Source organism: Mycetomoellerius zeteki, unplaced genomic scaffold (assembly GCF_001594055.1).
Source record: "Mycetomoellerius zeteki isolate Tzet28-1 unplaced genomic scaffold, Tzet1.0 scaffold591, whole genome shotgun sequence".
NCBI lineage: Eukaryota > Metazoa > Arthropoda > Insecta > Hymenoptera > Formicidae > Mycetomoellerius > Mycetomoellerius zeteki.
Genome location: NW_017257601.1, coordinates 109,927 through 123,127, shown reverse-complemented (window position 1 = coordinate 123,127; position 13,201 = coordinate 109,927). Strand labels below are relative to the sequence as shown.

The 13,201-nt window shown below is 30.9% G+C and overlaps 2 protein-coding genes across 3 annotated transcripts; one reads left to right on the top strand and one right to left on the bottom strand.

Annotated features, from left to right (window-relative positions):
* Positions 1-336: 336 nt before the first annotated feature.
* Lon (Lon protease) lies at positions 337-5,825 on the top strand. 2 transcript variants are annotated; one of them, XM_018456680.1, is made up of 10 exons: positions 337-810; positions 1,714-1,941; positions 2,046-2,218; positions 2,429-2,688; positions 3,037-3,228; positions 3,316-3,620; positions 3,701-3,840; positions 3,959-4,241; positions 4,422-5,325; positions 5,576-5,825. In XM_018456680.1, exons 1-10 carry the CDS (start codon positions 560-562, stop codon positions 5,795-5,797), a joined length of 2,958 nt encoding a protein of 985 aa, XP_018312182.1. In that variant the 5' UTR covers positions 337-559; the 3' UTR covers positions 5,798-5,825. The 2 variants fall into 2 exon arrangements, with proteins under 2 accessions (XP_018312182.1, XP_018312181.1); XM_018456679.1 differs by having other exon boundaries at positions 2,378-2,688.
* A 1,153-nt stretch (positions 5,826-6,978) lies between these two features.
* Positions 6,979-7,750, bottom strand: gdl (gonadal protein gdl). Its single transcript, XM_018456683.1, has one exon. The coding sequence runs from the start codon at positions 7,501-7,503 to the stop codon at positions 6,979-6,981; it is 525 nt and encodes a 174-aa protein (XP_018312185.1). The 5' UTR covers positions 7,504-7,750.
* Positions 7,751-13,201: the final 5,451 nt, after the last annotated feature.

Below are 13,201 nucleotides of genomic sequence, written 5' to 3'. Positions count from 1 at the left end.
TTAGGATTTTAGGGTTAAGACCGAAGCATAAACCAGGCATTACATATTGAATTAATGCAGGAGTGCGTTCCGTTTCTCGCATTGATGTGCAAAATGCATCGTTTATCCTTGTTGCTCACCAAATGTTAAACAAGGACAATGGCTGCGTTCAGCAGACTCAACAGTTTTGCAACCGTTTTATGATTGTCTGCTGAGATAGGACCATTCTTCTAGATCTAAAAGTAGGATCCAATTAGCGCGAAGGAAACTTCCAACAGTTGCAAAACAACCGTTCTGCTGAACGCAGCAATGGATGCATCATGCGCATCATGCAAGATACGGAACGCACCTCAGGACTGACGTAAGATTGCGTTAAGGTGGCATAAACCATGGGTCATGGGCATTTAGGTTAGGTACTCCGTATTTGCGTATGCGTGGTGTACTGATGTATATTGCGTTATAACCTAAACAGCTTTCGGTTCGTCATCTTTTTCTTCGGCCACAATAATTCTTACAAAAATAGTCAAACCAAACAAAACGAGATAGGATTTATGAGAATTCACGACAGCTTCGGAGGACCATGCGACTCGTGATAGCGATGAGTGCTAAGTTGCCGGCGATCCTGCGGCACCGCAGTGCGACCACGCGCTTATTCCGCGGAAACCGATCGGCTTCGGATTATCATACACCATTGCCGATTTACGCCAGACTGACACAAATAGAATGCTCGAGTTACAGGTCAGGATTACTTAGGACCACCCGGATTCACCCCGCAATGACGTCGGTGAGATTTTTCACCTCGAAACGACACTCCGATCGAGACCCTCCGAGGTAAATTGAAGAATTTATTTTTAAATAATAAGTATCCATGGCCCCCCGAGAATTAAAATTTAAAACAAAATCAACAAAAGGGCAATGTGCTAGGCACGAAGTTAATGCTTTTTTGAAAAAATAAAGTGTAGTATAGTTTGGAGAAAATATTACAATTTAATACAAATTGCAATATTTTCTCCAAACGTTTCTTGAACGTCACAAATACAAAAAATATGGTGCCTGGTCATATGAGATGTAAAAAGTATATATACAGGTACCTTCGGTTGTCTGTCATTTATTTTTAATTAATTTGACTAGATAATTAAGAAAAAAAAAAATATATATATATAATTGGTTCCTCTTTTGCAAGCAAATTTAAAAAGAAAGCGGCCAGGAAAGAACAATACTAGTTGTAATGTAATACACTTTTTATCAGTTAATTTATTGTACTATAAAGTAATTGTACTGTAATATAAAGAATAATGTTTTTGATCTTTACTTGGTCTTTATCAGTTTCTACATATAATTTGTTACATTTTTTGAGTTGTGTCACTTTTGAAATTACTATAATGAAGGAATCAGTTGTAAATATTATTTTATCAATTACCAAAAGTAAACCAACTTGACTTCGTGAAGATCATCAAAATGTTATAATTTAGAAAGAATGATTTTTTTTAAGGATTGTGAAATAGAATGACATTTGATTATGTTAAAAATCATTTTATCAATATTTTTTCATTAATCAATAATTTTTTGTCAAGTTGAAAAAAAATTTTTTTCTCTTTCTCTGAAAATCTTAATTTTCTTTCAATTGTGTCAAGGAAATGATATCTTATAAATATATTAGCTATAATATCTAAAATATATTGTATCTGACTTCTGAGAATGTATAATTTTTTATTTTATATATGTGTTGTTTAGTGATGACAATGGAGAACAATCTGGAGATTATCCTGCCTCACTGCCTGCAACTGTGGTGGTGCCTGAAGTATGGCCTCATGTACCAGTCATTGCTATCAACAGAAATCCAGTATTTCCCAGATTTATTAAATTAATTGAGATTAGTAATCCAGTTCTGATCGATTTAATACGTAGAAAGATAAAGCTAAATCAGCCTTATATAGGAGTTTTCTTGAAGAAATCCGAAGAGTAAGTTCTTTCAAATCATAATCTAGCATTAATTTATACCGACATAAATACTGTCAAAATTAATAATTATCATTTCAGTTCTAATATGTCATTTATTCATACAGAAATGAAGCTGCTGTCGTTCAAAGTTTAAATGATATTTATTCGATTGGAATTTTTGCTCAAGTTCATGAGGTACAAGACTTAGGAAATCGATTAAGATTGGTGGTTATGGCACACAGAAGAATCAAGATTGTTAATCAAATTTTTGAGGATGCCAATTCAAAAGTGGAACATGGTACGAAATATATTTAATTATTGCATTTTCATATTGCAAAGTCACGTTTTATAGAAATTTAATGTTCTGTTAATTGATAAAAATTTTGTTGTTTTTAACTTGGCGTGGCACTATTCTTTGATTATTCTGTTTAAATATTGTCCTACCTACTTTATACAGAGATGAAACTGACATTTCCATTATTAAATACCACAATTACCGTTCCTGTAGACGACACAATAACCAGTAACAAAGTTAACCGGAGATCATTGCGTAAAAAAGCAGAAAATAGAGTTACAGAACGAACTGAGAAAATAGAAAAGGTCAATGAAACAAATCCTACGGAAGTAAAACCGCTAACAGATGCGCCTAAGAAGAATACAGAAAAACCATTAGTTTCATCAATTCCTCAATCTAGTAATCAACCTATATTAATGGTGGAAGTTATAAATGTCACACATGAAAAGTTTAAACAAACTGAGGAGATTAAGGTAATATATAAAATGATATTAAAAATTTTCGTAATATTTTAAAAATAGTATTTTTATATTTTATTTAAGTTAATTAATGAGCAAACCCCTATTCTCCACCCTGTATATTTAAATGCTAAACAAAACAATGGAACAATTAAAAATTAATAACTGGAAAGAATGTTTACTAAAGTTTATCTTGTTTCTTTCTTATTTTTTCTATATTTCCTTTTTATTTTGACAAAAAAAGATTTTTGTTTTGGGAAAAAATTGGTTACATTATTTTGAAAACAGTTAACTTTGAATGGATCTTGTTATAGTGTTATTACAATATCAGAAACTGTGTTATCAGAAATATTTTCTAAACAGGCATTGACGCAAGAACTCATTAAAACAATCCGAGACATAATTAGCATGAATCCTTTGTATCGCGAATCTTTACAACAAATGCTGCATCAAGGACAAAGAGTTGTGGATAATCCTGTTTATCTGAGTGATTTAGGTGCTGCCTTAACTGGAGCAAGTGCACAGGAATTACAACAAGTTTTAGAAGAAATGGATGTGAGCACATTGTTGATATCATAGCATGCATATAGAATTTCCATATATGTTTATAGAAAATATTAAAGTAATATTTTATTCGTGTAGATTCTAAAACGACTGAGATTGTCACTTGCACTTTTGAAAAAGGAATATGAATTAAGCAAGTTGCAACAGAAAATTGGTAAAGAGGTTGAGGAGAAAGTAAAACAACAACATAGAAAATACATTCTTCATGAACAATTAAAAGTGATTAAGAAAGAATTAGGGTTGGAAAAGGATGATAAAGATGCGATAGAAGAGAAATACAGAGAAAAAATAAGACAAAAGACAGTTCCTAAACCTGTTATGGACGTGTTGGAAGAGGAATTGAATAAACTTTCCTTTTTAGAAAGTCATAGTAGCGAATTCAAGTGTGTATTAAATATAATAAGTATGTGTATTATATATGTTGATGATTTATATAAATTTTATATGAATTTTGTATTTTTAGTGTTACAAGAAATTATCTTGATTGGCTTACGTCTATGCCATGGGGTGTGACAAGTACAGAGAACTTGAATCTTCAAGATGCCGTCAAAATTTTGGATGAGGATCACTATGGAATGGAGGATATAAAGAAAAGAATACTTGGTACATAAATGCACTTTATATATATATATATATATACATACACATACATACCTATTTATGTATTATTTAAGTACAATGTTTTTTTATTGAGCATTATGTGTGCTTTTAATTATTACAGAATTTATTGCTGTTAGTCAACTAAAGGGTAGTACTCAAGGAAAAATATTATGTTTCTATGGGCCTCCCGGGGTTGGCAAGACCTCAATAGCTAAATCAATTGCTCGTGCTTTGAATAGAGAATATTTTAGGTTTAGTGTCGGTGGAATGACGGACGTGGCAGAGATCAAAGGACACAGGAGAACATATGTGGGAGCCATGCCAGGCAAGGTCATTCAATGCTTGAAAAAGACCAAAACTGAGAATCCGTTGATTTTAATAGATGAAGTCGATAAGATTGGCAAGTATGTAATTTGTGTAAACATTTAAAAAAATAGATAAATATTTTCTTAAGATAGAAAATATCTCCACAAAATATTTAAATATATTTAGAGAATTTAATTTAAACCATTTAAATTTTTTTAGCATTTTTATAATATTTTTTGGTAAATGAATTCTACATCATTTATAACATTATATTGCAGAGGACACCAAGGAGATCCGGCATCTGCTCTTCTCGAAATGCTCGATCCAGAACAGAATGCAAACTTCCTGGATCACTATTTAGATGTTCCAGTAGATTTATCGAAAGTACTATTCATTTGCACAGCAAATGTAATAGACACTATTCCGGAACCCCTAAGAGATCGTATGGAGATGATAGACATGTCTGGTTACGTTGCCGAAGAAAAGCTCGCTATCGCGAAAGAGTATTTAGTCCCACAAGCTAGAACTGAATCTGGTCTGAGCAAAGAACAAATCAACATACAAGACAATGCACTCACAGCGTTAATCAAATCTTATTGCCGAGAATCAGGAGTGAGAAGTCTACAGAAACATATAGAGAAGGTGCACAGGAAAGTGGCGTTTAAAGTTGTTAAGAAGGAAGCCGACAAAGTCGATATCACTATGGACAACTTGCAAGATTTTGTGGGTAAGCCTATGTTCACGCACGACAGGATGTATGAAATAACGCCTCCCGGAGTTGTGATGGGATTGGCTTGGACCGCCATGGGCGGGTCCACGTTATTCATCGAAAGTACCATCAGAAAACCGACGGGCGGTAAAAAGGCTGAGGGTACATTTGAAGTCACTGGTCATCTGGGTGATGTAATGAAGGAGTCTATACATATTGCAATGACTGTAGCAAGGAACTACTTGAAACAGGAGAATTCTTTGAATACATTTTTGTATGATTCTCACTTGCATATACATGTGCCTGAAGGTGCAACCCCAAAAGACGGCCCTAGCGCAGGTGTGACGATTGCTACTGCATTATTATCCTTGGCTAAAAATCAAGCTATCAGGCAAGATCTAGCAATGACAGGCGAATTGAGTCTTATGGGCAAAGTTCTTCCTGTTGGTGGTATCAAAGAGAAAGTTATTGCAGTAAGTATAAACACAATCTTGTTTATTAATCCTAATTACCAATTTAAATCAAAATAAACTCGATATCTTTTATTAAATAGCTTAATATACTAGTTTTATTAAGTTATTTTTCACCAAATTATGCATTTGCATTAATATTTATTTATCATAGCTTTATGAAACGTAATTATTATTTATATTATGTACTCGTGAAATGATTGCTTTGTTTTATATATAGTTTCAAGGTACAAAATTAATGAATTATTTTTAGGCGAAGCGAGTTGATGTTAAATGCATAATTTTACCCGAGGAGAACAAGAAAGATTTCAACGATCTACCTAAATACATCACAGATGGCCTGGAAGTGCATTTTGTCTCGATGTTCAACGAAGTTTATCGTATATGTTTCGCAGAAACAAACGAGACCAATTCCCTTCGATCCGCTAAGCCAGTCACTGATCATGCTTCATCCGCACAACCAACATTTGGATAAAATAGTACACAGGACGGATCATTCCGAATCAGCATAGATATGTTTGTATGAACTTTTTGTTCACCATGTTCAATACTATCACTTCTCATAGTATTGATCTTCTGAATTATTTTGTATATAGCTAGTATACTAAATAGTATATACTAAATATTTAATATATACTAATAATAATATATACTACATTTAGTATATATACATAAATATGAGTAAATACATAAATTTGAGTATATTTAGTATTTAGTATATATATTTAGTATATAGTATATAAATTTAGTATATATATCCTATTTAGTATATATACATCGTATATACTAAATTAATATATTGCTGGTAAAACATCTCATTTTGTTTCTTGTATATAATATCTATAATAATTGAAAAGACAATTTATATATTATATAACAAAGGTATCTAAATGAAAATAATTCACCTTTTCAAAAGATTTTTTTAATTATGTATCTTTATAATATCGTAAATATCTAAAACAATTTTATTTTTAATTATTTGATTCATATTTAGTACGTTATGGAAACTTTATTTGTAACACAAGTGTAATTGAATGATTGATAAAATTATTATTTCGGAGCAGTTACTTTATGAACGGTGTGTACATATAATTATGTAAGAGAAAAAGAAAGAAAATTATACTTAAAAAAACTGTTCCCCTGTTGTTATGTTAAAAAGAATTTTGTTACATTATATTTTGTAAGAATAATCATATTTTTAACATTTATTATTACTATGCAATATGTAATTGCAAATATATGTATAAATATCTCACACTTATTTTTTCTTGGAACTGGTGTCTCTTCTTGTTAGAAGTTTAATTTTTCTTTGAGAATTCATTTCTGATGCATGTATAATACATATGAAATATTTTTCTACTTTGTGAAGAGAAAATGTATATATGTTAATCTATTACGCTTTGATTAATAGTTATAAATTTGTGATAATACCTTTTGATGTGAAATTGCATTGTACAAATAAAAATCTTGATTACAATAAAATATGAAAATAATATAAAAATCTTTGCAATCTCCAAAAATTAACCTTTAGAATTTTATGATGAATAATAACCAATAAATAGCAATTATAATAAAATGACATAATTATTATCCATAAGTGATAAGTATGATTAAATATAAATAGAAATATATATATGATAGAATTTCATATTCATGTTAAGTTGGTATGTCCATCTTGGTGAGTCTAATTATGAAGTCGCACAGTCTCATTTGCACTTGAATTTCCACTGGATTGTTCGTCACATAGAATCCTGGTACTCCAGCCTTCTCCAATATACTTTGCTGGTCAGCTACTTTTTGATCTAATTGCAATACCAATTTCATGTCCATTTCCTTTAACTCCTCCTTGTGTTTCTTAAACAGTGTGGCTTTTATTAAGTTCAACTTGTCATCTGCTACTGTTGCTGATAATGCTTCTTGACACTCAATCTTCTGTTGATTCAAAAGCTGGAGTCGTTGTTGGAAGAGATGCTTTTCAGTGACGTGCTGTATCTCCATCAAACCTTTCACTATCTCAAAAATGGTATCGTTTAACAATGAGTTTGCTAAACCGGATAATAATTCATAAGGCAATCGCATCTGATATTTTGGCGGTAATTCTCCAGCCATATGTTGCAACTGTTCCATTAGAAAGTACAATTTTGTTTGTAAATCTTGAGGAGTAGGATTGGCGATATCCATCTTTTTCTTCAAAGAAGTATCTATGAGCTTCACACGAAATGCATTAATATGTATTGTATGTACTCTGTTATCGATAATTATTTAGAATCCAGGCTTCTCCCTCCGCGAATCTTGATGAAAATAATACTCATTTGACACGTTTTAATTCGAAACGGAAGAATTCAGCAGAAAAAATGTTGCTCTATCCCGCGAACCGTCAAAATAATTGAGGTTAGAAAATCTGTCACAAAGAGACTGCGTTCGGAAACGTCGCTCTTCTTGTTTTTTGGCTCCTGCTTCCGTAGATAAAAGCATGATGTAATAAGGGTGCGTTCCAAATTACGCATAAAGCGCACGATGTATCGTTTTATCCTTCTTTATTATTTGGTGAACGACAAGGACAAATGATGCATTATGCGCTTCACGCGTAACTCGGAACGCACCCTAAGGGTGGAGTCCCATGAGGTGTATTTATCGCGTATCGCGTAAGCGCATAACCAATCAATAATCAGTAAAACGCGAAACTATAACAGCAGATCGCTTCTGATTGGTTACGCGGTTATGCGATACGCGATAAATACACCTCATGGGACTCCACCCTAAGACAGGTGAACCAACGCGCATCATGGCGGCCAAGCAATAAGCCAGCCAATCAGGAATCTGTCCAAAATGCAGCGCGATTTTCAAAGGCAACATTGATAAATGTGTATGATAAAAATGTAAATAAAAACGTTTGTAAATATATAATATGAAAATACTGTTATAAAAGCCTCGTAAAATAATAAAAATACATAATAAAAGTAAAATAATTATAAATAGATACATTGATCAATAAATTAATAAGTAAAATAGTAATATAGAAGATTAAATGATTACGAATAAGAAATAGAAAAACATTATTCATAAGAAATTATTAAACATTATCTTACTAATGCAACATTACTAACATGCTAACATTATCATAACAACATTACTAACATGCTAACATGCTAACTTGCTAACATTATCTTACATTATCTTACTAATATATAAAATTGATATATTTGGCATGATTTGAATTGTTATATAATATTTTACAGTTTACAGATATTCATCTGGCCTACTCTTTTTAATGTCACTGTGAACGAGTATAATTCTGGCTGGCCGATTTCTTAGCCACTTACTAATTCACGACGTCGACTACGGCGTAAGAGCTAATCAGGCCCACGTCCCGTATCATAGAGGCAGCCATATTGCTTTTTGCACTTTGGACAGATTTCTGATTGGCTGACAAAATTGGTTATTGCGCATTCTTCTATTTGGTTCACCTGTCTTATTACATCATGGATAAAAGGAAATAATACGGTCAGATCATACGGTATTGTAGACCCCGCATAAGTTAACGGTTATGCGGGGTCTACAATAGAAGTCGTAGCGGTCGTAGGGTCTTAAGTCGTAGAAAATTGATCAATCACAGTTAATTATTCTTCTCATATTCGACTGTGATTGATCAATTTTCTACGACTTAAGACTCTACGATTGTTACGACTTCTATTGTAGACCCCGCATAAGGCATCCGAGCGACGATTCCAAAGCCAGACAAAATACTATCTTGCATACAAAAGTCGACTCAAATCGGCTCGTGTCGCGATAATGAGAGTTTGAACAGCCAATCGAATTTGAGTCCAAATTCACTCTTCTATTACGCATGCGCGAGAACGTTTCTCCTTATATTTTTATACTATAAGATTGCGTATCTAATGAATTATATTCCTGGTTTCTTTTCAAGGGGACTTCAATTGCCTGGAATATTAATTTTCACGATTTCGTTCATTTGGGAAGTTTACGAACGACGAAAACGAAAATGTTCGCGATTAACAACGGACTGAGAAATACGTCCCGTTTATCAGGCGTTATTGCCAGGACGTACTGTAATTCAATCGTTAGCGCACCACCCGAAGTAAAAATGTCTACTGCTGTGAGTAAAAGTTTTCCTTGTCAAATTATGTAAGAAAATGTAACGCGTAATTAATTTTCTTTCGTCGCATTGTATTATAACCCTTATACATTTATAATGATCCATTGCTCGGAAAGACAGCAGTTTAAAAAACCTTTAGTAGTATTGTGAAGGATAACTTTTCCATGTCTTTCCTACGAGTATTTGATTGAAAAACAAGATGTTTATTTAATGCAACGTTTAATTGATAGAAAATTTAATATTTCTTGTAACGAATCTCGAATATAAATATGTAATGTTGCTTTCATACTGATTAATCTTTTGTACCAATATTTCAAGAAACATTCCTATTAAAACTTTGGAAATTTTCCATTCGGCAACTTTTTATTTCAGTATGTTTTTGATACCTGATTTTTTCCTTTTATTTTCAAAGATGTCGATAAGTTAGACAATAATAATTCAGCAGTAAATTTTGACTGCGTCAAAATTTGCTCATTCATGTCATCATATTTATGAATTAAATATAGTTAACTTATTTTTTAAGTTTAAATATGAAGTTACACAAATTATATATGTCATTTAATCACAAATAAGAGCATTAATGAGCATGTGCAGTCATACATTTTTATTGAATTATCATTTTTTAACTTACTGACTTCAAAAGATATTAAAATCAAAAAGAAAAAAAACAGGCGATTTTTTGAGCGATTTTTTTTCTCAAAATATATTCTACCCATGGAAATATACAAATTTACAAAATTATAGGAAAATTGGAGGATGAGGCATTATAAATATTATTACTGAATATTTATCTAATTAATTTTATCTTGTGTTAATGAAGATGTTTATGTTACAGGAACAGTTATTTGCATTGTTCTGCATTAGTGGATCATTATTGTTCACACCCATGTACATAGTTCCTAATTTCAAGAAGTACGGTAAACCATCTGAATGAGGAAAACAAATCAGTAAGGACACCTTAAAAATTAGTTCTGAAATTAAATGTATTAAGATGTTATTTATGGTATGTATCCAGTGGCATACATACATCGATAAACTTATAGGAAGTATGTCTGAATCGTTAATAAATATTTAACAAAAGTAACACTTCGTGTTATTATTCCAAAGTAGATTTTATTATTTGTGTAGCTTGTTTAAAATAATAAATTTTTCTACCCAAATATCGATTCAAAAATTTTATAAGAATAAAATTCACTTAAGGCTGATGCAAAGATCTTGGTATAAGAAAATCAATCCCCTATTCTTGAGAAAAGAAACTTATACAAAAAGACTAGGGAAATACTGTAGTAACGTATTTCCTTAGTACACATTGCTGGAACACGACTTGTTCAAATGCTAAGGAATGTTGCTAGAATCAAACACTCCACATAATCTGCATATTCCCTCGTCGTAATAAAAAATAATAGGAATGAAATTATTCTCATCGATGTTGTCCAGTCATTCTGTTTCCACAGCCGAAACTTGAACCATCATTTATAATATATTAATGTAATGACAGTGTACAGTTCTTTAAGGTTTTCTATTTTGTTTTTTATTTTCTTTTAAATATTCAATCATTAATCGATTGATAAATACTCAATGACTCAATTGATCAATTTTATGAATTATTAACTTTTAACTTAATTTAAAAAAGTATATATTAACTTACCTGACCCTGATTATTTTACACGATTATTCTAAATAATTTTTTATTCTAGACTTTTAATCTTGATTTTTATTTCACGATATTGTCCGTGCATATTCTCCGTCTCTGACAAGATCATCTTATTTTACATATGTAAACAGTAAAATTTTTGTATGAAGCAAATACTGTCAAGGTGACAGATGTATGTACAAAAAATAAGTGAAAAAACAAGTGCAAAAATAAGTTTTTAATTTTTGTTTGTTTTTGATGCAAAACATATTTGCAATAGCTATTTTTGTGGTTTTAATCGTGAAGAATTTTGCAATTCTGTAAAGCCAATTCAAAGATATTTTAGAATTACGAAGTGACGGTAATTTATTTCATTTTAGGATTCCTTAAGGACTGAAAGTTCTAATAATATATTTTATTTTGATTGCAACAAACCTTCTTCGACATTTTACAGACCGTAGTTATGTCAAAATATGCTAAAATAGCCTTTTTTGCGCTTTTATCACAAATTTCGACGTGATACAGCAATTTGATAAACGGAATTGTATTCAGCCATAAAAAAAAATAGGAAATTATTCTTTTATGCTAAAAAAAATCTTTCTTTTTTTATTAATGTTATTTGAGTTATCCACTGGAAATCACGTGGAATATTACTGTGTATCAACTTATCTATTTCTAAACGTTCCGTATATAATCATAATATAATATTATGCAGCATTTTGCTTCATTTTCAATATACGTTACTTCTGTTTGTAGGCGAAGTTTGATCTTTTCTAAATTATTTCAAATTTATTTTTCTCTTCGTAGTTAAGTCGCTCGACAATTTTATAGAAAGTGACAATTTGACAAACCAGTCAATTAAATCTGCAAGATATGAGACAGAAAATAATATCACAAGTAATAAATGAATCATGAATATCGATTCTTATTTCTTTTTAACATGACAATATAACTGTTAATTAAAAATTCACAGTATTTTTACATTCGTTAAGATAAGTCGACAAAAAATTTGTATTTTTTAGGTGTCAGTTTTATCCGCAAATAAAATGAAAATATTATAACATAAATATTTAATTTAAGATGTATTTCCATTTAATATTATTGTGTTACTATTTAATTTCCTATTTTATTAGTTGTAAGAACTTGCTAATTTAAGGGGATGCTGGAGTGACCAAATTATTACATTACAGTCGTATAAAAATCTTCGAATTGACTGAACGGAATAAAAAATCCTTTTATAGGATTAAAATAGATGCAAAATTAGGAGGTCCCCTTAAAGAGTGGATAATCTAATTTCATTAAAAAAAAATAAAATATTTGATCTCCATTATATCATTGACAATATTAATATTCCCTCATTTTTACAAGGTGAAAATTGCCTCCTGAGAAAAAAAACGGAATTAAAATAAGATTTCTGTTGAAAAATTGTCCTGAATGGATTCTTATAGGCTAAAATTTTGATACGCTGTACAAAGAAATGTATATACTTTGTAGACTATATGCATGCATATTTTACGAATACCATTATCTATTCTTTACGATTCCATGCTTCTCGTTTAAACAACTTTAAACAACAAAAGAACTCGTCCATGCTTCTAATATACTAAAATGAATTCTTTATTTATCATGACTCTGTTAATCATTCGTTAACTTCAAAAGTATAATATATTTTGACTAATTGAGATTATTTATGAGATAATCTCGCTATGGAATGTATTAAAAATCAATACGAGGCTACCAATACACACGTGTATGTGTATGTATACGTATATATTTTTTAAATCGACGATCATCATGGATATATTGTTTAATTTGCTTCTAAGCTTTAATGCCTTTACACGATATATATATTTTATATGTATTGTATATGTATGTGATATATGTACATATATACAGGGTGTCCCATAACTCACCTGACAACGGGCAGGTAGATAAAACTGAGTCGAAAAGTCCTCTATTATTTTGTAATTTTCGCAGTAGTTAACAAGATATTAATTACTAAAAATTGTCGAATATTGGTCTTCAATAATTTTTTTCTCAAATACTATCAATCTTACAAAAAATCTGCAAGAGACAAAAATCGTTTATTTTCTTCTCATAAAGTTCTGAGAATTTTTTCAGAATTTTTT